A 25,076-nucleotide genomic window follows, 5' to 3' on the forward strand; every position below is an offset into this window, starting at 1 on the left:
AAGAACACCAGGTCTTCTGCTTCAAACATCTGGTCCAAGAGTATCGAGCTGTTTCATTCCCACTTTCTAAACCCTGCTTCTAGTCGGGAGGGAATAAAGTGAGAGTTATGTGCAATCCTCACCTGCTGGAAGCTGAAGTTGAGAATCTTAGTTTTTTCTCACAGTGGGGATTTTTTTTTACCTTGTCATGAATTATTTCCTCTCCTGATATCTTCACTCTTGAATGGCATTATATCTAAAATATGTGGAGCCCTCACTCTTTTCCATCCTGACCCAGTTGGTTTCGTTATCTTGAGATATTCATGTAAGCACTGACTTGAGCTGGGCTGCCCAATTTTTTTTCTCAGGTATTCAAATTCAATTCCAGTTTGTTTGTTTTTTTCTAAATGACTTTAGATAGTCATTTATTTATTATTTTAAATGTAGGTCAGATAAAGACCGAAACAAAACGAGTAATCTAGGTAATCCATTCATGTGTATTGTTTCTACTTGTCCCACATGTTTTTAGGCTGGCTTTTATTTCACCCATCAGCTTTCGATAGTTAGCTTTGAAACATGTCAGAGGTTATGACGATCCCTATCTGAACTCACGATGACACCAGAAATCTAGATGTAGGCCAGTGTCCCACCAACATCAGTGTCTGAGATTTCGATTGACTGATCCGATAACCTTTCTAAGTTAGGGAATAGGGATAGAAGAAACGAGGTCATATCATCATTTACAGCTTTAATGTTGTAATTCTGCCATATTTAATTTAGGTTTAATATTTAAAGCAGAGAACTGGAGTCGACCACCTTGGCTGACCCCTCTCTGAACAACAACCCTTCCATTTGACATGTGAGTCTGACGTTATACGTATAACCATTATCCAGTCCACATTCCCATAACAGTCAAGGTTTTGTACAAAAACTCTTGATATGTCAACCACCGTGTTCTCCAAGCTTAGTCGAGTATCTTTTCTTCAGCTCTGTAGTCAGAAATATCTCACTGTAATGGATCTTGGAGGGGCAAAGTGCTTCAGCTTCGTGGTTTGGGATGTGAGACCTGTTTTGACACAGGTCTACATCCTCCATTAGTTCGAGTGATGTGAGCAGGAGGTTTGTTAAGAGATCACTCATTTCATTCTCATATTCCCCGTCTTCTTTCACAGCGTGTGTAGGTTGTCCCATCTTGATCTTGACTCCAGGTCATCATACTTGACCCATAACTTCTCTTATCTGTGTCCTAAATAACAAACAGCTCTTACATGTTGGAGTATTTTGTCCTCTACTTCACTCAGTCTCTGTTCAATATTCACAACTTCTTGTTCTAGTTTTGTTGTACACTCCAGTACACTCCACATCGCATAGAGTGGCTTCCACCCTCAATAAAGTGGCCTCTGTGTCTAGGGAGGCCTGAGTGTGCTCTTTCATGAGTTGTGCAACTCAGTTAGCACAGCAGCCATGTTTTCTTCAATCCATGTCTCACCGGTGTCCATTTGGTCTTGTTTATCATCTTTTTCTTGTGGCTTTGCTTTCTTTTCTGCCTGTTTGGTTTGAGCAGACATGGTAGGTTTTCTCAAAGGCAGTTTGCATTAATTGTTTGGCTGTTTGTTTCTCTTCCACAGCAGGAGAATCAGGCTGCTTCTCCTAGCATGACATCCCAGAAGTCCTTTTGTTAACAATTTTCTAATCTAGCAGATTCAGATTATAACTAATAATAGTCACAATAGTAATAGTCACCAAAATGTGATGGGTTTGGGCTGTTTGGTTACACAAAACTCAAGGCTTTGGTTAGTTTAGATTACTTTGAAATATTACCACATGTAATGACTTTTAAATGTAAAGGCTGTTTCATATATGTAATCTCAGTCAGTCTCAATGTGTTTAACCTTTACTAATGGAATTTCAGCTTAAGATCTCAGAGAACTGCAAAAATATATTTCAGACTTTGGTTAACTCTTAGATCAAGTGGGTATCTTCCAGGGAATTTTGAGCTTAAGAAGGCAAATGCTTAAAAGGAAGGAATATCTTTGAGGCCAGAGTCTAAGCAGGTAGAGCTGTTAACAAAAACATTTCAATTGTGCAAGTTAACATGTAGATGGGAGCCAATACACAAAGGACCAGGACTAACAAACTGCTCTACGTAAGAAAACCCAAACTAATTTCATTGTTATCAGCACTACGAGACTCAAAGTTCATCTCACAGAGAACGAAGTAAAAGAATGCACACACACACATATATATATATATAAAAAGGGGTGGGCAGGGTGATTAGGTTTGTGAGCGTAGAGAAGGAGACAGAGCCTAGGCATTAAGAGACAAGACAGGGGGCTCAGAATGGGCTCAGCGGATACAACGTGAGGGATCGAGGCTAATGTCAGCTCCCATCAGTCAGTCCAGAGGGAGAAACAAGGACACAGGCAGACAGAGAGACAGTCAGGAGGGATAGGGGCTGGCGGGGGGAGAGGGTAGTAACTCCTAACGCAGTGTGGCAGCCTTTGCACCTGGCTTTGATCCAACCTCACAACTGACTTCTGCTTTCTCCTTCCCAGAGGCTTCATTGGAGGCGGTGCACAGATGCCCTCCTGCCTCAAGGCTTGTGATTTTACACAAATAAATGGTAAATGGACTGCGTTTATATGGCACTATCCTAGTCTTATCAACCACTCAAAGCGCTTTGCACTACATGCCACATTCGCACACACACACACACTCACACAGTTTATTCTATCACATATTTGGCTGGATCTGAGGCGTTTATACGAGATTCAGTATCTCGCCCAAGGACACTTTGATATGCGGGGAGGGAGCCAGACGCTCTAACTTCTGAGCCACAGCTGTCCCTTAAATAGACACAAAAGGGCCAAATACTTACTTTATATGATGAAGTTTTATATGAATAACTGAGACAAAAGAGTGAGAACTAACTGTGGCTTTGTCTTTTTTGCAGTCCTTCAGAAGAGGTCAAACAAATGAGGATTTTATGAAGCCCTCATGATTACTTGTAAGATTCCAAGAATGTTTTCTTTAACAAAATGCTTTGATAAAGCAAAACACCAAGGAGAGGCTGGTGGCATTGTATCTTCCATAAAAGACAAATGCTGTAAATGTTTTGGAAATCCTGATTAAATCTAGTAATTATATAAAAACACACCACTTTTTATATAATTACTAGATTTACCGGTTTTTCTTTCAAACATAATAACACACAAAGTATTAATAAGGACAAAAAAAGCATATTGTTATTTAAGCACATTTAAACATAATTCTTTGTTGGCTTCATTGTGCTCAAAGTCATTATTTGTCTTTATCATAGCCACTGAAATACACGATTAACTTCAAGCTCTCATACTGTATATGAAAAATCAAAACTTCTTGTGGATGACTGACAAAAAGTTCAAATGATTTCATGAATTCTAAACCAGCTTCAGTTCAGGACTCCTTTCAGTGATTAGAGGAGCAGCTGAAGGGAACAGAAGGTAAACTTTCACAATATCTTTCCCAGGATCAGAACAACAAGGTTGAGTTTAATCTCTAGCAAGCCAGACTTTTCCATTTGACCACAAGATTACAGTGCACGGCTTATCCGACTGACCTATGGGAAGAAAATAACAATCTCCGTTATCAAATGACTATATGATGAACAATCAGCAGAGAAATGTTTGCCGCTTCCTGCTCAAACATCAGACAAAGCATGCAATTGACTGAACAGAGCTTCCTCTCATAGCTGATGCTTTGAAGCATCAGCTAGATCCTTGTTTCGACTGTGCTCTTGGTTAATTGATGAGAAAGGCTGAAATCAGAGGTGGAGTAATCCTCTTTTCATTTTAGGGAACCTATGTGTGACGCAGGTCTAGTTTTCTGGGAAGCGAGACTCTTGAAGTATGTAAGAATTAATAATAGCAGCAAGCAGCCACAGCCGCTGTGGAGTACATGCTGACAGGGCTTATTAAGGTGCTGCAGATATGTCTGAAGCCTGATGTATAGTCCTGTGTTGAGCTGCCATACAGCCCATGCCATAGTGGGCAACGTCACTGCATTTATACTTGTATACTGGTGTGTATGTATGGTGCTGTACAGTGTGCACTTTTCTGGGAACGTGCTGATTAGGGCTGCAGTGTAGTGTGCAAATTTATTACCTATAATATACAGTTTTCCTGTCTTATAAGAAACGTAATAAATGTTCAGCTTAAAAGTAAAATAAAATAGATAATGATTCAAAATAACGACCAAAATAAACACACAAATGCATTTCAGAATGCTGAGTGGTGAGACTTGCTTCGAAAAGGATTTTCATTCCACTCACTGCCTGATAAATGCCCAAGGGTCACATTTACTAAGCGGTGCAAAATAGCGTGTGAGTGCAATCCCCAAATAGTTTCATGGTGATTGACAAAAGTTTTGTGTTCTAAACAAAGGTGCAGTCAGTTCATTCCAATGACATGTCAAATCTGCCAAGAATCCCGCAATTTAGCACGAGGTTGAAAACTAAGAGATGATATTTAGATATTCTGGCAGAAAGAGTTGTTATAATAGAAACAGGCTTCAATGTAGGACTGTAAGATCTATGACAATATTTTGACATTGGGCTCTGTAGCATTCTTGTATTAGGACAACATATATCCTTCAAGGGACAAAACAAATTGGAAATGTCTGACAGACAAACGTTTATTTCTATACTCTGAGTGAGCACAGCTTTTGCGCTGTCCATGGTCCTGAAATTATAAGCATTTTATTAATTTAACATTTTGTTGTTTATTTAAGTGTGACAAAACTTTATTAAGGAGAAATATCTTTGAGATTATAAATGTAAATGGATTGATCAGACAGGTTTGATGATAACAAACAAAAAACAACAACCTCAGACTATTTCAATACATAACAGGGCTGCTATTTAGACTTCCTATGCCTGATGTCCATCCAGGGCCTGAATTTTTTTTTCAGGGTCCAACGGCAACATTTTCTCTCTGTTGTTTAGCCATCTTGCTCTGAATGTCATCGTACAGGCTGTGAAATTCCTGTCACAGAAGCCACAGTATGTTGAGGAGAACACGATGCCAAAAAAACGAAGATTTGGATGTTTTTTGCTACTGCTATTGCATGGCTCCTTTTGGTTGGAGCTTCCAGGTCATTCCTGACTTCACTGAGCAAACTTGCAATTAGATGGCTTGGTAATCTCTACATTTCTATCACATCTCTGTCTGGCATTCCAAATAAATTGACCCGAGTGGAGAAATGCCTCTTCAAGCACACACATCTAAATCTCTGCTATGCCTCCCCCGTTTTTTTAAGGGCGGTAAATGCCGGTGCAATTAGTAAAACATTTTGCAAATGTGAGTGAAGCAATTTGCTAGATTGATTTAAATATTTTCCTCCCTTTATTTTGCATCTATATATGCATATGCAAGAGGGTCAGTTGCAACTATCTCTCACGTGCAATCATCTCACTACACTCTGTCTGAATCGACTGTACCTTTTCTTCATTTTTCATCTTTAAATGCTAAACATCTAAACACTTAATGTGTAATAGCATTTTCAGTTTTTAAATTTAAATTCTTCCAGCATAAGTAGAGCCAATCTAATGATATCAGGTTTATCAGCTCTTCAGACCCTTTAATTGGGAAAAAAAAAGTCATGAGTTAATTCAGAAAATGGATGTGGAAGTGTTGTTAGCGTGGCAGCCTGCTGTATGAGACCTCGTCACCTTCCCTATCCTACTTATCTGGTTCATTAAACAGAAAATGCACTTTCATGATTGAATTTTAGTTATTTTTTCGTGGAACAACAACCTCCATTCACTGGGGCAGCATTAGATGACTACAGTGTGATCAGTGAAGGAAGTCTCCAGAATCTCACATATAATAACAAACTAATATATCTTCCCAATTTCTGCATATTGATCCCACAATACAGGCACCCTGGAGCGTAGACAGACGTGAGAAGAGAGAGAGCGAGGACTTTCGCACTTCTCAACAACGCATCTGCCAAAGGACAACTCTCCTGGCAGGAATAGTTTATAAAGTCCTCATGTTTGGAAAACTGCATCAGCTGGTTTTAAGCAGTTACTCATCGTGTGTTTCGCACTCTGCTCCCCCCTGAGCACCATGCATTTTACTCTCTGCTTGTGTTATGTGGACATTTCAAGGACTTTTTGTTTACTACATTTTTTACCTTTCCATCAATATTGAGAAATGGAGCAGGGGGACTGAGAGGGAGCCTTAATCTCAGCAAGGCAGATTTAACTAGTCCTTTCTTTGTGCACCCTTATTGAATCCCACATTTGTTCTTGAAATGGGATTTAAAATGTCAAGGAGGGTGTAAGTAATGCTATAAGTAGAATATTTTCATAATCCTTGAGACTGTGAATCAATGAGAGTGTTTACTTCAAAGCACCAAAAAAAACCTGGAAATTACGGTTGCATATCCTACACACAAACACGCACACACGCACACACACACACCTGTGTTGCCAGTGTGCAGTCTGCAACTCGAGATGATCTCAGAGTCATTAATCCTTGTATTACATTTTGTTATGAAACCACTAACTTACATGTTTCGTGAGTTTGCTCCTTGCTGAACTGCAGGTTAAAAGCATTTGAGTAGTTTTGACAGAGTATTCAGAGTGGTGTCTGACACTGGTGCTCTCTGGCTCTCAATTCAAGTCCCTATGATAGAACCAGGGTCTATTAAATCAATGCACTCTACAGCTAAGAGCCCTTTGATGACAGTGGAACCATTTAAAAATCTTCAGTGAAGGCGCACCCTACAGGGAGAAGTTGCTGACAAATCTAAGTGTATTTTTCTAAATTAAACAAGTGAAAATTACAAAAACAAATAACTACATGGAGACTTTAATTGTGCAATTATTTCATTTCAGTTTCCATTATTCATCTTAAAAAACACACAGTCTACGTTTCTACAAATATTGGAATGTGTGTGCCAGCTGTTCTCCGCCGTGCCTTCTCTGTGCACATTAATTTATCTCAACCTTCTTTTAGAATAAGAAGAAAATCCTTTTATGCTCGACTCTCGCTTCCACACTTTTCTTCCTTCTCTCCCTCTGCTCTCCTCTCATCTTCGGAGAGCATCCGCTGGCCTCTCTGTCTGCTTCTATTTCAATATCTCGGAAATCATAAAAATCCTTCAGCCATGTCCCATTTCTCTAAAGCGAATTTAATTCTGAGCAGACAGCCGATGTGGCGTACATCAGGTAATGATGGATGCTGCTGAACATGTGAAGAGAATATGCTGGCTGAGCAAAACCTCGACTAATTATTTTACCAGCATAAGTAATGGAAATAGGCTTCTCTGTGCGAGCACTGACAACAACTGAGATCCCACGAGTCAGACGAGAGGAATTAATAATGGGCGTAATCTTTCACTTAAAAAAACATCTTTACCTTGGAGCGTTGGAATTTTTGGAAACACTGGAAACAAACAGTAATCAGCCTGCATTCATTTTGTATGCCTGGAGATGAGTCTACAAATAATGAGCATATTCCCCAAAATATTATTTAGTTGGTATTAATATAGGTTTTACCTGTTACTGTAGGTAATGTAGAGTGTGACTGTCACAGACCATCAATCAGAGCGAGAAAGAATGCAGGCTGATGACAAGTGCGAAGATGGAAATGTGAGCTTGGTAGGTCATAATGAAATGTGTCACGTACTTTGATATGTTGTAACAAAACTGATGCAACTTAGTGGAAAATTAAAAACCCCAAAGCTCAAGTGTAAATTAGTCAAGTACAGGTTTTTGCAGACTCAGAAGCATATGGATTTATAGTCTCTTTAGGGGGAGATCAAGTTAATACTCTCCAGGGTATAATGTTCACAGCTCTAACTTAATTGTGATTTACAGCATTCTGCACACATTGTCTCATCTTCACTGAATTTATTCAAGACAGGAAGTATGGTGCTGGACTGGGACTTAGATAGCACCTTTCTACTCTGCTGAGCACTCAAAGCTCTTTCTACTGCAGGTCTCATTCACCCAGTTACACACATTCATACATTGTAGGGCTGCCACAAACGATTATTTTGATAGTCGACTAGTCACCGATTATTTTTGCGATTAGTCGACTAATCAGATTATGCATCCATTGAACATAAAACGTACAGCTTATTGCACCAGCAGCATCTGCTCTTATATAACTATCATTAGCTTACAGCTTTAAGTGTTTAAGGTCTGTGCTAACTAAAAATAAAGACAAGATGGTAGTTTATTAATTTTTAATGAAATTTGCAGATTGTTTCGGTGAAATTTAATAAACTCCTTGCTTTCTAAAATATAACAGGACACCGGAGTATATTCTCCAGCATCTCACACTTCTGATAATCAGCTGTCTGCTTGACGTTTATTCAGCTGTGTAAAAACTATAACTTTAATCTCAGCCAAACCGATTTACTCAGGAACAAATAAAATACTAAAAAAGCCAAACAATAACATTTTTAAGTTATCTAAGTGACTTATATATCATGTTTAACCTGAGTAGCGAAAGACAGCGGTGGGTTTGAAAACTGTTTGCCGGGAGTCCGGTGTTCTCACCGGCTCTAGTGACCTAGCCCCCGGCTAACTATCGAGCTAGTGGGTAACAGACGTCTCCGAAAACGTCGGAGCGCTTTTGAAAATATGTGGTGTCCTGATAAACTGAGCCGATATTTGAGGTTTACACAGCTACATTCTCGCCTGAAAATATGTTAAACGTTTATTTTGTGACCCAGAAAGAATAATAAGAGTAATATTAAAACTAAGTAGCTGCCGCCATTGTTGGAAACTGAGCTGGGCTGCGCTATGAATTCTGGGACAGAGCTACTTCTTCTTCTTCGGGGTTTAACGGCAGCTGGCATCCTTGTACATGCAGTGCTGCCATCTTCTGTTTCAGTCCGTTATTACACTCTTAAATCCTGCTACTTATTCCTGCGTCTTTTGGGATCTTACAAAGCTTCAAACGATGCGTCGACTATTAAATTAGTCGTCGACGATTTTAATAGTCGACATAATCGTGACTAGCCGACTAATCGTGGCAGCCCTAATACATTGCTTCTATGCCTAAGTGCTTTCTAACATTCACACAGGACTGATCCCCTGACTTTCTGATCGGTAAATAAGTTGCTGTACCAAGCCGAAAGATGCATATTTACTGTTTTATATACTGCATAATTAGTGAACTATTAGCTTCAGAGACAGTGACAGAAGTCATTTGTACCTTACAAATAACAAAAAACCCATAGATATTTCAATATCTGGTCATTACAAGATTTATTTGACCAACAGCACCAATCCAACATACTTTTAAACTTCGGGTCACAGTTACATTAATTAAAAACCAGATAAAAGACAAAATATAGAGTTTGTGGCTGGAGTAAGTGGGGAACTTGATCCCCCAACATTCCAAATGGTGGACAACTCACTCCATCTCATGAGTCACAGCCATTACCAAAGTCTAACACGTTTGCCTAATCCTAGCAAATCAATCCACACCCCTAACCTAAACAAGCTGATTAGAGAATTAGAGCATGCAATAAATTTGTGCCTGAGAATTTCATCTTTTATTTCTCAAACAAATGTACTGAATATGATACAAAACACATGTTCTTGCTTTGGCTACATGGTAGGTTGGTAGACCTTTTTTCCTTTTACAATATGTTTTGGTCAGAAAGTCAAGAAAGTTACTTTCAGACGCTACGAGAACTAGTGAACTACTCATTTGGAGGCTCAGACAGCAGGGAGCATGTTCACGTGTCACTGCAGAGTTAATCTTACCTGCCAGGCGAAGTGACCCCGAGTTGTAGATGGCGTCATCTCGGAGTTCCCTCACGTGTACGGTAACAGTGGAGACAGCATCTGGCCAAATTCCATCTGACACCCGAACCTGGAACTGGTAGGTGCCTGGTGGGGCGTTCTCTTTGATGATCAGGAAACCAGTTCGCTTGTTCAGAATAAAGTAACTGATGGAAAGAAATAAAACACAAGTACCCAAATCAGAAAAGGAACCCATTCAGATGCTTTTCTGCCATTTCACATAAGACGAGCGGTCAACAGGGGTGATGAAGTTTGTCACCCTCATTTAACTACACATGAAAACCTGTCTTTCATGTATTCAGCCAACATCCCTCAAAAGCAAGCTGCTAACCGGTGCAGTTATATAAGAAGTAATTACTAGTAATATAATGCATTCTGTGAAGGTGGAGGTCATTCAAGTAGCTAACAAATGCACCAACCTCCTAGCTACAGCTGACACAATCACCTAAGACTGAATGATGTGTTTGCAGCATTACATTTCAGTGCAGGTAAACACGGTTCATTGACTGCGCTACACAGTCTCAAGCTGCTGAATCTATAGGATTCACCAATGGAGAGGCACACTGATCACATGGCTTTATGTCTTTGAGAGTTTGTAAAGACCTGTAATTTTCAGTTATCAGTGGGTTAAATAGCTAACTGGAAAGTATGACTGAATGCCTAATGTCTATGGTTTGTATAGTGTACAGCACAGTATTTAAAGAATTATGTTGTAGTTCATGTCCTTAGGTAGCTTTAATCCGATGGAATGGCAAATATACCAAATAGCAGGAACTAGAAGTTGGATTCTTTATTTTAAATACTGGCAGACTCGTTGCAGGCTGGCTAATGCTGCAATCACACTGGGGAAAACAGTGGCTGGAGGGAACACACAACTAAACTTGTGACCTTGTTGTTTTTGAAATGGTGAAAACAAAACGAACCAGCGTTAAGACAAAGTCACCCTGCTATCAGTTCATGATTGAATGGTTTTAAGTTGCAAATTAAGCAGTTAACCGAGATAAATCGTCAACAGTGGAATCTCCTTCTGACTGAGGGAGTCGGATAGTCACCCTCTGGGCATCCAGCGCGTCATCGTAACTGCTTGTAAATTGTCACTGAACGTAGAAATATTAAATACCACACAACTACTGATTTTCCCCAGTCATTGTCCTCGTTTTTACTTGAGTGTGACTGGGCCATATACAAATTTCTAACATGTTTATTTGCTATGATAAGAGGTAATACTCCAAAAAGGAGTTATTAGAAAAGTCAGACTTTAGTAAAAGCTTTAGAAAATTTAAGGTTTTCTAAATTGTAAATAACATGTCACGGAGAAGGTATTTGCAACAACACACGCTGTTAAAGACATTTAATGGCATCATACCAAACAGAAGTGATGATGTTATTGTTGTGATATGTTAATGTATTAATTTTAATTTCAATTCAGGTTCGATTTTTTTTGTGCAGGTTTTCTGTGCGCAGAGACTGTGCCAGCAATGCGCAATTGCGCACCCGCGCAGCTTAGAGGGAACATCGGTGACAATGGTATTCAATTTACAGAAATGTTGCAAGTAAACATAATCTGGAATTTCACTGATTCATCCAACATGATTGTTTTGGTATGCTGCTGGCACACGGATCAGCATACCAAACTGTGATCTCCTATATACAAAACTGTTACTCTAATATTACGTAAAAAGTGTGAATTAATGAAACAGTTTATGAATATGTTACCTAACATAAAAGCTCAAATTATATGCACACTTTTTCCTCTTTCAGTTGGCTGCACTTCTGATACAACTGTCCAAGCTGAAGACAGTCCAAAATAAATATTCTTTCATCCCTTTCAGCCTGGACTTTTATTCTGGATTTTAGTGTTTACTCTGTTAATCAATTGCCCTCTGGGACAATAATAGAAAGTGAGCAGAGACGTTGCATTAGGGAGAGGGAGGCAAGGGGGAAAATGAGACTGACTAATAGGCACAAAGACATGCAAGGAAGCAATTTTGCTTGGTCCTTGTCTCCATGCTCCCTTTGTACAGTAAATGAGCTCATTCAAGTTTAATTAGAGAGGAAATCCAAAGCAGAACCTTGGCAAATCAAATAATAAACCACTTGTGGAGACAAGAGCTGTTTTAACTCATTTTACAGCACATGCTGTGGCATTCATCACGTCTTAGGTCTAGCACTTAATTCCAGGATTGACATCACTGAAAGACAATTTTACTGTTTTAACTGGTTTAACTATCAGTGGTTCCTCATTTAGTACATCTGAATATGCTGAAACCTGATTCTATTGACCCTTATGTGAACTATTTTGTTACAGGTTGTTTCTGGTGCCAACACTTGTCTTTCTTCTGGTGTCTTACCATTTTGCACAATGCTACCCCAGATGACTGTGTCTACATACACATTACATAAAACGTCACCCCATCTCTCACCTAGAGATCATTAACCCAACTCAAACGAGCAAAACTGAATCATCCCTGGACTGGCAGGCAGACCAGCTGTATGCTGGAATTAGTTTGATATCTTAGTGCTTGCATCACCACTTCAGGTGTCCTTAATGTGGCATGAAAATGAAAGAAAATCACAACTAACAACTAAAATTTAATCTAAACAAGTAATCCTCCAAGCTGCACAAACAGCACAGGTCTCTCTGTGTAGCCGGCTGTGCAAAACGTGTGCCAGGACCATTGACAAAATATAACAGCTTCGACAGCCTTACTCAGCATACTTTGTATTGTTTCATCAAAAAACACTTTAACCAGCCCTAGCTTTCAATTTCAATAATCTATTCACAACTTTAAGACTTATTTCATTGGTTCTGTTTGTTCTGTTTGGCTAACGATTTAAACTATTATCTTGTTTTATCATCTGTTTATTTTAGAAATTCAAAACATTTTAACCACTGGCCATACATTTGGCAAAAAAGTGAGTTTTTATTTAGAAATCATGCTAAAGTAGCGACTGGATTTCAACTTTTTTGTTTATCTAACACATCGTCCTATTAGTTATTGCTTGTTAGACAAACATGTGATTGCATATATGTTGGTACCCCCGTCCAGAGTATGTTTGTACTCCTCCACTTTGTGGAAAACATTGTTCCACCAGAACATTTATTTTTTACTTATTTTTTCCCCCGCACTGTTTAGCTAAACAACGCAGTAGAAAACAGTAGAACATCCACACCCAAACACTGAAAATACTGTTTGGTGAACTGAAATAGAAACACACAGTAGGTCTTGAACCTCCCCTCATCTCCACCACATTTTGCTTGGAAAAATGGGAAACAGATTTAGTCTGCAAACATACATGTATAAGGCAAAAACAGAGTTTGCACAATTCTAACAATCTTAAAAGTCGGTATTTGGTATAACCAACAGGCTGCTATTCACAAAGTGAGTCCTCTGCTTAGTTTTCTAAGAGACACAACATGTAGACACAACATCAATTCATCCCTTAAGTTAGGAGCCACTTTTATGTGGCCAGGTACAAGGACTGGACTAAAAATGAGTGAAAAAGCAACCAGTGTCCAATGTTACATGAAAGCCTGTCTAATTTTAAGCAAAATATGAGACTTTTGCACAGAACTCTAAAAGCAGAGGTGAGTGCGCTATAGTATGATATGTATTAAGAAAAGCACAACGGTGTGTTCTGAACTTAAGTCGGGTTTGAACCATGAAGAGATGAGAGCTGTCGTGAAGTTCTGATACCTTATATTGCACCCAGTCCTTCATAAAGCCTGAACTCTGACTTTGAGAGAAAAAGTAGCAAAGTTTGTCATTTTGAGTTCAACACAGCATGAAAGATGAAGACGAAGGTGTCATAGGGTACCGGAGTGTCACTTCGGGACTTGTCTGTGCATGTGTGTGGGAGATTGTCAAAGTGCGAAGCGTTGTGGCTCAGTGTCACTTTTAGCAAGTGAAACTCTCAAGCAGAGTATTGGCACAAACACAACATCGTCATCCGACGGCAGGAAAACACACATGCATTAACAACAAAAATGGAAAGAGAAATTGAGAAGAGGCATTGAGGAAATAGAATCAGAGGAAGAAAATTGGACAGGATGGTAATGGTAATAGAAAAATAGGATGGTAATAAACAAAGATGGATATTTCGCTCCGGGAATTGTTGCTTTGCACTATTTAAATGTCTAAATCAATCTAACGACTAAAAAACAAGGAGGTGCCGCTGATTAGCCGTAAAAGGCAACTTGGTTTAGGGTATGAAAGAAGTAATCTGGCACACAGAAACTCCTGCATCACTGACGTCAGGATGTTAGACATTTCTTGGAAAGAGTAGATGCCCTGCCATCATTCGCACTCATTTAAAATAGCTTATGACACATTTCTGATTAGAAACTGCTGACCCATTGAATTAATTTGTTTTAATTTACCTTGGCACATGTCCTTCAAAGACATACGTCTTGTTGTCCCAATCATCTGGGTCAGGAGAGTAGACCTTTCCGAGCACTGTAGTTGGCATACGGCCTGAAAAGAGAAAATGCATCCGTTAATCAGTCTGCGTGAGAATGATTCAGCAGCACTAAATATGTCGGAGAATTAAAGGATAACCCTCTGTTTTTGCTTTTGGATTGATATATACTGTACATGTGTTTAAGTGTGTGTGCTTCATGTGTTTTACATTCATTAGAATAAAGAAAAAGTGGAAAAGCCTTGAAATCACAACACTACAAACAGTAGCTTTTCAAACACAGGAAAACAAAATCAACAATGTACAAACATAGTGAAAAACAGCAGAAACAGCAAAATATCCAAAGACACTCAGGTCTCAGCAAAACTGAGAAGTGACATTGCAGGTGACACTGGGAGAAAGAAATGCAAAAGAGAAAATGCTGTTTGAATGCATAATGATTATAATCAAGTAGAAAGAAGTGTTGTTGTCATTACTCTTTCTCCTCCAATTCCTCACACTGTACCATGTGGGAATTATTCACAGGGTACCCTTCAAAATTTAAAAGGCAGACCTTGACATGTTGAATTTTAGCTGGATTGTCTTTGTGAAACTTAACTTTTGAGAAGAGTTCAAAACCACTGAAATGTGCATTTGTAGCTCTGAATGGCAAAAGAAGATGAAGCATTGCTAATCCAAGTGCAAGAATATAAACAAAAGCGACGTACTGTACCTATCAACAGAGAGGCAGCAAGGCCTTAACTGCCTGACGTGTACTTCTAATGCATAACTCAACCTAACTGACAACGCAGTGTGCCGTGAAGCCTGTGTAAGTCTGAAAACTACATGGACACTTTCTGGGACTAAAAATCTGAGATTCACTGCCTGAGTTCAGACAGACCAGAAACGCAGTACGCTGTCAGAGAATAAACATTTAAAGTGTAATTATAGTGATCATGTGGGGAATGATGATGTAGTGACAATGGAAGAGTTGAGGCGGAGGTGAAAAACACAATAAACACAGTGTGTGTGTGTCTGTTTGTGTGTTTTAATTACTGCTCACTGATTAGGAATTAATTAGCTGGCACTAAGAGAGTCACCTACAGAGAGAGAAAAGTTTGAGGGCAAAGTTCAAAATGTGCTTTAAAAAGTAGATGAAGGCTGTTTTTGTCACGGTCCTGGGTCTCCTGACCCAGCGTTTTTAGTTCTTTGTGATTTTCGTATTATTGTACTTGTGTGATTTATTCCATGGCTTCTAGTTTTGATCCCTTGCCCTTCATGTCCCCCTGTGTGCCCTCTATGTATTCATGAGCCCTCGTCCCCTTTCGTGTTTATTCCGTGTTTCCCCTGCCTGTTACGTTGGTGTTCTACTCGTGCTCTCTCTCCTCCTGTCTGAACCTCTGTGCTCCTTGTTTCACCTCTCCCGTCAGTGTTCAGTTCACCCCGCCCTGTCTCGTTATGGTTATCAGTGTCACCTGTGTTCCCCGTGTGTTCCCACTCCCCTCGTTAACCCTCTGTGTATTTCTGTCTGCGTCTCCCTCTGTTCAGCGTGACGTCGTCCCTCATGTTGTGTGGATCTCCCTGTGTCTCTCTGTGAGCTCTTAGTTTGTAGTTTTCCCAGTTTAGTTTTGTATTTCCTATGTTCTGCCATTCCAGCATTAAAGCTGTGATTTTGAGTTCATCCCCGTGTCTGTGAGTTTTGCGTTTGGGTCCTCCTCCTGCCTGCCACACAGCCGAGCCTTGACAGTACGACGTCACCAGATATGGACCCAGCAGCACTCAACCCACCAGAAGAACTGCGTCTGGACATAATCTACTCCGTGGAAAGACTCCTGCATCTGTGGCTCGAACATGAGGGGAAGGAATTTCGCCGTGCTGTGGAAACCAAGCTACAGCGCTTGTTCTCTGGTCTTCCCTGGCTACTCAGTGCGCTCCACCCACTCGAACAGGATTTAATCCGCAACGAGCTCCACCTTCATCCCCCAGCTGCTACTACCCACCTGCCTGAAGGGCCGGATGTGGAGCCGCTCGGCCCGTCAGAGCCATCATCAAAAAAGAAACGGCATTCACGCCGCCGACGCGCCACCCCACAGCCGGACATTCGGCCTTCTAATTCACCTTCTGTGCTGCCAGAAGCTCAGTTAGCTCCCTCGCCGCCACCCGCAGCTCAGTTAGCTCCCTCGCCGCCACCCGCAGCTCAGTTAGCTCCCTCGCCGCCACCCGCAGCTCAGTTAGCTCCCTCGCCGCCACCCGCAGCTCAGTTAGCTCCCTCGCCGCCACCCGCAGCTCAGTTAGCTCCCTCGCCGCCACCCGCAGCTCAGTTAGCTCCCTCGCCGCCACCCGCAGCTCAGTTAGCTCCCTCGCCGCCACCCGCAGCTCAGTTAGCTCCCTCGCCGCCACCCGCAGCTCAGTTAGCTCCCTCGCCGCCACCCGCAGCTCAGTCTCCTGTGTCCCCGCTAGCTCAGCCATTAACTCCACCACAAGCTCCATTTCCACCTCTACCATCGCTTCAGTCATCAGTTCGGTCTGCCACTCAGTCACCCTTAGCTCCATCATCCACACTACCACCTGTTTCTCTTCCACCACAACCGTCACTACACCCAGCCACTCAGGCTGCTACTCAGTCAGTCATTCAACCCATAGCCCTGCCGTTAATATGCTCTGTAGCTGAGCCACTAGCCGCCCGACCCGCAGCCACTTCAGCCACTCCTCCACCCGTCACACCTCCACTACAACCATCACTGCAGTCTCTAGCGCAGTCACCTGCAGCTCTGCTTTCCCCAGTGCAGTCTCCAGTGTCCCCAGTGCAGTCTCCAGTGTCCCCAGTGCAGTCTCCAGTGTCCCCAGTGCAGCCTCCAGTGCAGTCCCCAGTGTCCCCAGTGCAGTCTCCAGTGTCCCCAGTGCAGCCTCCTGCAGCCCTGCTTTCCCCAGAACAGTCTCCAGTGTCCCCAGTGCAGCCTCCTTTAGCACAGTCACCCACTCAACCACCAGCACCACAACCGTCACTACCTCTAGTTCATTCCCCTGTGAAGTCATTAACTCCACCACCTACTCCACCCTCACCACCACCGTTACTACAGACATCAGTTCAGTCCCCTGTGCAGTCATTTACTTCTCCACCGTTAGCAGCTCAGGTCCCCGTGTGTCCAGCAGCTCAGGTCCCCGTGTGTCCAGCAGCTCAGGTCCCCGTGTGTCCAGCAGCTCAGCTCGCACCCGAACCTTTGGCCCAGTTCCCCGTAGCAGTGCGGTTTTTTAGCCAGCTTAACATTCAGCCAGGGGTCCCAATTCTCTCTGGCTCTACATCAGCTCTTGCTGGAAGCTCGGATGAGCTCATCCAGGACTCCGCGGCTCCCACGCCGCCATCTACCTCGTCCGCTGGGGGTTCCAGTGAGCCCGGCCAGCACCTCCCTGTCTCCGCTGGAGGGTCCGAGAGGCCCGTTCAGCCTCCTGTCTCCGCTGGAGGGTCCGAGGGGCCCGTTCAGCCTCCTGTCTCCGCTGGAGGGTCCGAGGGGCCCGTTCAGCCTCCTGTCTCCGCTGGAGGGTCCGAGGGGCCCGTTCAGCCTCCTGTCTCCGCTGGAGGGTCCGAGGGGCCCGTTCAGCCTCACGCCGCATCAGCTGGAGGGCCCGAGGAGCCTGTCCAGCCGCCATCTGCGACCGCCTCGTCATCACCTGGCCCAGCTACATCCGCCTGTGCTTCTGCTACGCCTGGCCCGGCCTCGGCCTCTGCAACCTCGCCTGGCCCGGCCTCGGCCTCTGCAACCTCGCCTGGCCCGGCCTCGGCCTCTGCAACCTCGCCTGGCCCGGCCTCGGCCTCTGCAACCTCGCCTGGCCCGGCCTCGGCCTCTGCAACCTCGCCTGGCCCGGCCTCGGCCTCTGCAACCTCGCCTGGCCCGGCCTCGGCCTCTGCAACCTCGCCTGGCCCGGCCTCGGCCTCTGCAACCTCGCCTGGCCCGGCCTCCGAGCCTTCGTCTGCTGCAGCCTCATCAGAGCCTTCGTCTGCCGCAGCCTCCTCATCAGCCGCCTCGTCTGCCGCAGCCTCCTCATCAGCCGCCTCGTCTGCCGCAGCCTCCTCATCAGCCGCCTCGTCTGGTCCAGCATCCTCATCAGCCGCCTCGTCTGGTCCAGCATCCTCATCAGCCGCCTCGTCTGGTCCAGCATCCTCATCAGCCGCCTCGTCTGGTCCAGCCTCCGCTTCTGCCGCCTCGTCTGGTCCAGCCTCCGCTTCTGCCGCCTCGTCTGGTCCAGCCTCCGCTTCTGCCGCCTCGTCTGGTCCAGCCTCCGCTTCTGCCGCCTCGTCTGGTCCAGCCTCCGCTTCTGCCGCCTCGTCTGGTCCAGCCTCCGCTTCTGCCGCCTCGTCTGGTCCAGCCTCCGCTTCTGCCGCCTCGTCTGGTCCAGCCTCCGCTTCTGCCGCCTCGTCTGGTCCAGCCTCCGCTTCTGCCGCCTCGTCTGGTCCAGCCTCCGCTTCTGCCGCCTCGTCTGGTCCAGCCTCCGCTTCTGCCGCCTCGTCTGGTCCAGCCTCCGCTTCTGCCGCCTCGTCTGGTCCAGCCTCCGCTTCTGCCGCCTCGTCTGGTCCAGCCTCCGCTTCTGCCGCCTCGTCTGGTCCAGCCTCCGCTTCTGCCGCCTCGTCTGGCCCTGCGCCCACCGGGCCATGGCCGGCACGCCTGGGACTGGAGGGCCGCCGCTGCCTTCCGCGCGGTCGGCCTCCTGAACTGCTCCGTCGTCGCCGCCGCCGCTGCCTTCCGCGCGGTCGGCCTCCTGAACTGTTTCCGCGTCTCCGCCGTTGCCTTCCGCACGGTCGGCCCCCTGAACTGCTCTGTGTTTTGGGTTGTTTTCTTGGGCTCCGGTGTTTTCTGTGCTCTTTGTTTTCTGTTCCGAGCCCTCCGTCCTGGGCCCCCGCCGCCCGCCCTGGGTTGGTTTCTGTTTGGTTTTGTTTTTCTGTGTTTGGGCTGTCTGGAGCCAGCCCTTGAGGGGGGGGTACTGTCACGGTCCTGGGTCTCCTGACCCAGCGTTTTTAGTTCTTTGTGATTTTCGTATTATTGTACTTGTGTGATTTATTCCATGGCTTCTAGTTTTGATCCCTTGCCCTTCATGTCCCCCTGTGTGCCCTCTATGTATTCATGAGCCCTCGTCCCCTTTCGTGTTTATTCCGTGTTTCCCCTGCCTGTTACGTTGGTGTTCTACTCGTGCTCTCTCTCCTCCTGTCTGAACCTCTGTGCTCCTTGTTTCACCTCTCCCGTCAGTGTTCAGTTCACCCCGCCCTGTCTCGTTATGGTTATCAGTGTCACCTGTGTTCCCCGTGTGTTCCCACTCCCCTCGTTAACCCTCTGTGTATTTCTGTCTGCGTCTCCCTCTGTTCAGCGTGACGTCGTCCCTCATGTTGTGTGGATCTCCCTGTGTCTCTCTGTGAGCTCTTAGTTTGTAGTTTTCCCAGTTTAGTTTTGTATTTCCTATGTTCTGCCATTCCAGCATTAAAGCTGTGATTTTGAGTTCATCCCCGTGTCTGTGAGTTTTGCGTTTGGGTCCTCCTCCTGCCTGCCACACAGCCGAGCCTTGACAGTTTTATTAAGTAGATGCTGGTTGAGCGACATTTTAAAACTTTCCCACCGACCTCCGTCTGTCAAATAATGTTAAATTCACAAAGAGACAGACTTTTAATTTGACAAAGTAAAATAAAATCACCCTAAAGACAAAAGGGAATTTTCAAATAAACCCTCCAATCGGTGTCGTGCAGCTAATCTGTGAAGGCCAGAAAAAGGTGGTTTTGCCTCAAGGACACCCAAGCTGATTGTTGATAGCACAGAGTCGGGCTGGGCAGATACCTGGATTTAAATGTGAATTATAATGACTTCCAAATATTATGAAAACACACTAATTGGTGAAAAACAAGTACATTTATGCATTCAGTTTTACTTTTTCACCACCGCCTACTCACCCCTGTGACTATTAATGAAAATTTTCTTCTCCCCTGCCACGTGTGCATGATCATTTTGGTCACCGATGGTCACAGTCAGGGTGCTGGTCACCGTCTTGGCTGGACTTCCACTGTCACTCATAATAATAGGAATGAGAAACTCTTTCTGGCGCTCGCGGTCAAATGTCCTCAAAGCTGTTAGTGTGGCTGTGCCGTTGAGATTGTCCTGAAGGTAGAAATCGTTGCTGTAGCGATATTCAGGGGGGACTGCAAAGTGGAAAGGAGGACCATTCTCAGGCGAGTCGTGATCCACAGCTTGAAGGAGGGTCGACGTTTGGTTCAACCTTACTACCTAAACAAGATGAAAAAGGATGAGGGGTTGTAGCTTTGTTCACTGAAGATTTTTTAACCACACAGTCAATCATTATCATTTGCTTCGTCTTTATGAAAATCTATACATAATAGTACAGTATGCTATATGGGATTAAACCTACCTGCGGTCCAGACACATTCTCAAAGACTATTGGAGAGTACGCTGCTTCAAACTCTGGTCCGTTATCATTCACATCCAACAGAGGCAGCTGAACTGTGGCGCTGCCTGTCAGAGGTGGAACACCGTGATCAGTCGCAATGACAACTAAGTGATGCTGGGGTATCCTTTCCCGATCCAGAGGCCGAGCCACTGACAGCAGACCGGACTGATCAATGGTGAACAGACCCTCAGGGTCTGAGTCCTCTGACAAGCTATAGGTGATGTCACGGTTCTGGCCTGAATCAGAGTCGCTGGCTACTAAATGGGCCACACTGGTTCCCACAACAATGTCCTCAGGTAGTGGAGCAAGTGACATGAAGTGTGGAATGAAGACAGGAGCGTGATCGTTATAGTCCTCCACCTCCACCACACAGTGCAGAAGGCTGGAGAAGTCCAGGTCTTCAACCTAAAACAGGAAGCGCACAAATATCACACACATGCATAATAACAAAGATCATGAACTCAATACTTCTTGTAATTAGAGCCAAAATAATTTCACAGTGCACTAAACAGTTATTGTTTTTGCAATTATTTTCCCGAGCAGACTTCCAAGTTTCCAGAGCCAACAGCTTACCTAAAATAATCAGACAAAAGCAAATAAAGACATTAATTTTTTCACAGAAGAAGTGTCATGCCACGAGATTTTTGCATCACTTTGACAAAGTTGTTATTGGGATGTGGCTTATGGATTGTTTGTTTAGGACAACAAAAATGTTGTTGCCCTTAACGAGGTAACCAAACAAGAGTAGAGTTTAATTTTAATTTAATTTTAAGAGGTTAAGGAGGCGTAAAAAGAAAAATAATAAATCAGAGTATGAAGCCAATTATTCACCATTGGGAAAGTTAAAAACATTAATTAGCATCTTGCAGTAGTTTCTGTGAGAAGCTTGACTGCAAATATCCAAGGAAATACACAAAAACCGCAATGTTAAGAGTAGAAAGGCTTTATGTGACACAACCAGTGTAATTTGGTTGTATTTTTGTAACTTCTAAGAATCAAAGAAAAGAATTAAGACTACTATATGTAGGAGGAAGTGTTTGGATTGGCTCATATCATAAAGGAAGAGCAGCTTAAGTTGTCTTCAAATTGGCCAGTTCGAAAGCATTGGTGAATTTTTTTTAAATCATCAATTATAAAAAAGCAGATAGAGGGTTCCTCTTATATCCATTTATATCCTTTTAGAATTCGAGGTTACTTTCTAGCAACTTTCTGTCAGTTCTACCAGTATAAAAACTTGCCTGGGGGACTTTTCTTATTCTTATCTGTAACTGACATATGACACTGACACTGTCAGACTGCCTTTATGCTATTGTCTTCACCTTCACAACTCTTTACGTTAGCTGTTGATGGAAGGGCTGACAGGTTGGTTTATGAGATTTATGATCATTGCTTACAAAATTCTAAAAGCCTGTCCCCCCTTAAATTCTGTGTAATTTTCCATCTTCCATTCACATGTTTCATACTGTCAGCTGAAGGTTCACATGACTATTATGAAAAGGAATCCAATGAATTAGAGAGAAATCTGAATCAAAGTCATTTTCAATAGTGAAAGCCTTTGTAATTGAAATGCCTTCCACGTACCTTCAGTGTCAGGTTGAACCTCTGCTCGCTGTGCCGTTCGTAGTCCAGACGTTTCTTAAGCCGCAAGGTGCCGCGCTGCTCCTGCTTGTGACTGACCATATAGAACTTTTGCTCCTGGTCTCCAGACACAACACTAAAGGTCAGCTGGGCGTTTTCACCAATGTCCCTGTCCTCTGCTGCAAGATCCAAGACCTTAGAACAAGTTACAACCAGCAATTACATTGTGTTAAGGGAACTGGCTATTTACATTTTGACAATAAAAAAATAAAAAGCAAAGTGCTAAATCTCCGAACAATAAAGATAACCCAGGTTTTCTGAATGTAGTTACGATAAACATGGACATGACTGTCTCTGCACATTTCTGATAAGAGCAAATTATCCATCATTTTCAATATGATACAGGAAAGCTTGCAAAAATAACTCCCGACTGTGTTCATTTGTTAAGAATAGGATTATCAATATCCCTGCCCCATCCACACAGAGGACTTCCCATGATGCAGTGCAGTATAAAACTGAATTGTACTGAAAACGTTGACATAAAGGCCCATTTAACAATGGAATAGCAGTTCCCTCCTCTGAGCATCTATCTCTCATGTAAAACTGGTGATCAAGAGTTTCTTGCTTTTCTAAGACAACCCTACTGCAAACTAGTTCCACTTAGGAAAACAAAGAACTCACCTCTGAACCTATGAATTTTGAGGTCTGATTAAAAGTCATGGCTGGTCTAATAATCTCCTGTAAGAAACACGAATGAAACCTGCAGCTTGTCAGATGAATATTAGGTGTTAAGTTTTAATGTGAATTTAATTTCAAGATTTGTGAAGATACCAGAATCCAATCATTCTCATAATGCACGAGCCATTCAGCAAGTTTGATTCCAAAAAATAATTATATCTGGTCACAATGGAATGCAGCCAAACTTGCATGTTTTCTTGTTATTTATTTTTGTTTTTCAAACACACTAATAAACAAATTACCACAATGTTGTAGTTCTGTGCTTGTTGATGCCTTTGGTTTTATTGTTTCAGATCTTTTAGTGTCAGCTAAAAAAGGCGACACTAAAAGATCTGGGATGATTTTGTTGCAGATGTTAAATATAGGAATTGTACCAGCAACTATTCCAACAATAGGAATTGTTGGGATTGTTGCTGCTGTTGGACTCGATGTGCAGCTTGCCCCTGGTGTGGCCAAAAAGTATAAAAGTATAGAACCTGCCAAACAAAGTTGAAGGAGGTTGGCTCTGAAACACACTCATAAACTGAGTGGTTGTAATAATTTTTGTCCCTTTCACTGCTCAGGGACATTTATCTTGCTGTATTAAAGCTGCAAAAATTTTCTGCGCAGGAAAATGTTTCGTTTTCTGTCTGAAATTAAAAGGAGAGGAAAAAATGATTTCTGAAAAACGTGTTAGTGTGTAAACACAATAAAGAAAAGCCATTATGAAAAATGCTTCATGTTGTACTTGAACTCAGGTCCTTCAACATACAAGAGAGTGGTGAGCGAGTGGTAATTCTGACACTAAGCCAACATGAAAGAAGTAAGAGATAGCTGGCTGTCTATTCTGAGTTGAAGCACACAGCTACAATGTAGCTTGCCATCGCCAGTGTGTGAATGTGTGTGTGAATGGGTGAATGACTGAATGTAGTGTGAAGCGCTTTGGGGTCCTTAAGGACTAGAAAAGCGCTATACAAATGCAGGCCATTTGTTTTTGTGATAGCAACACCAGCCACCCACCTCTGCATTGGGCTCTGCGTTCTCAGAAATCCTTGCCAGGCAGGAGTGATCAGTGAACCTCGGAGCGTGGTCGTTCACATCTTTGATCAGAATAGTAGCAGTTCCCGTTCCTGCCATCCCTCCCCCATCCCTGGCTTCTACCACCAGGAGGTAAGACTCAACTTGTTCCCGGTCTAGCCCACCTATGCCTACAGTGATGGTGCCTGTGGTGGGATTGATGGTAAACATTTCTGAGAAGGTGGGGACTCCGCCCAGCTCTGCATTAGTGGCATCTAAACTACCCACAATCCTGTAAGAGAGCACAGCGTTCTGCCCCACAGCTGAGTCATCCAGGTCGGTCGCCGTCATTTCCATCACCGATGTCCCTGCTGCTGAGTTCTCTGCTACTTCTCCGTGACAGCTGGGAGCGCACGTGAAGATGGGGGCGTTGTCATTTATGTCCCATACATTGATGATGACATCTGTGAAACCCGTCAGACCTTCGCCGCCCTCATCTGTGGCCAGGACAACGAAACGCCAGACAGCGCGCTCCTCGCGGTCAAGCGTCCGCTGGGCATAGATCTTCCCTGTGACCTCATCAATTATGAATTCACTGTCTGCACCTTGGCCGTGGAGAGAGTAACGCAGGGCCTCCTGGTCAGCGTCCTTATCTGGGTCAGTTGCCGTTACCTACAATGTGAAAGGCACAGTGAACCAGGCGAGGCAACAATCTTACAATCACGGAGCTTTTACACCGTTGCTGACTTGGTTGTGATATCACGACTCACAGCACTCCATAAGTGCCCTGTGCAGCTTTGTACTCTCTGGTATTTAAATCTGGCAAAGGGCCATCTTTTTAACCCCAAGCCTTCCCCTCTTCTGTCTGCACATTTTGCTCATCTTCAACACATTAGCAGCAGTAACATCAGGTCAGGCCAAAGTTGCTTTAACTTAACACAGTAATTGCAGAATGACTGAGAGCAAAAATGTATGTGTGCTTCTACAGACGAGTATTAAATCCACATATTAGAGACATTTGTGAAACCCAAACTTGATGTGTACACATGTACAATTTAATAACCCACATAGTCAACAAAACTCAAATACCTCCTTCAACATAATCAACAAATATGCAGTTAAACAAAAGAAACAG

The 25,076-nt window shown here is 43.5% G+C and overlaps 1 protein-coding gene across 1 annotated transcript in view; it reads right to left on the reverse strand.

Annotated features, from left to right (window-relative positions):
* The window catches only part of LOC101467318 (neural-cadherin), a 344,359-nt gene that overhangs the window by 135,197 nt on the left and 184,086 nt on the right, over positions 1–25,076 (reverse strand). The window contains exons 19-24 of the mRNA XM_076888121.1: positions 23,945–24,613; positions 22,211–22,402; positions 20,587–21,034; positions 20,118–20,444; positions 14,169–14,262; positions 9,749–9,933 (exon numbers count right to left, since the gene is read on the reverse strand). Of these exons, the coding sequence (XP_076744236.1) occupies positions 9,749–9,933; positions 14,169–14,262; positions 20,118–20,444; positions 20,587–21,034; positions 22,211–22,402; positions 23,945–24,613 (1,915 nt within the window). The remainder of the gene's footprint in view (positions 1–9,748; positions 9,934–14,168; positions 14,263–20,117; positions 20,445–20,586; positions 21,035–22,210; positions 22,403–23,944; positions 24,614–25,076) is intronic.

Source organism: Maylandia zebra, linkage group LG1, assembly GCF_041146795.1.
Source record: "Maylandia zebra isolate NMK-2024a linkage group LG1, Mzebra_GT3a, whole genome shotgun sequence".
Lineage (NCBI taxonomy): Eukaryota > Metazoa > Chordata > Actinopteri > Cichliformes > Cichlidae > Maylandia > Maylandia zebra.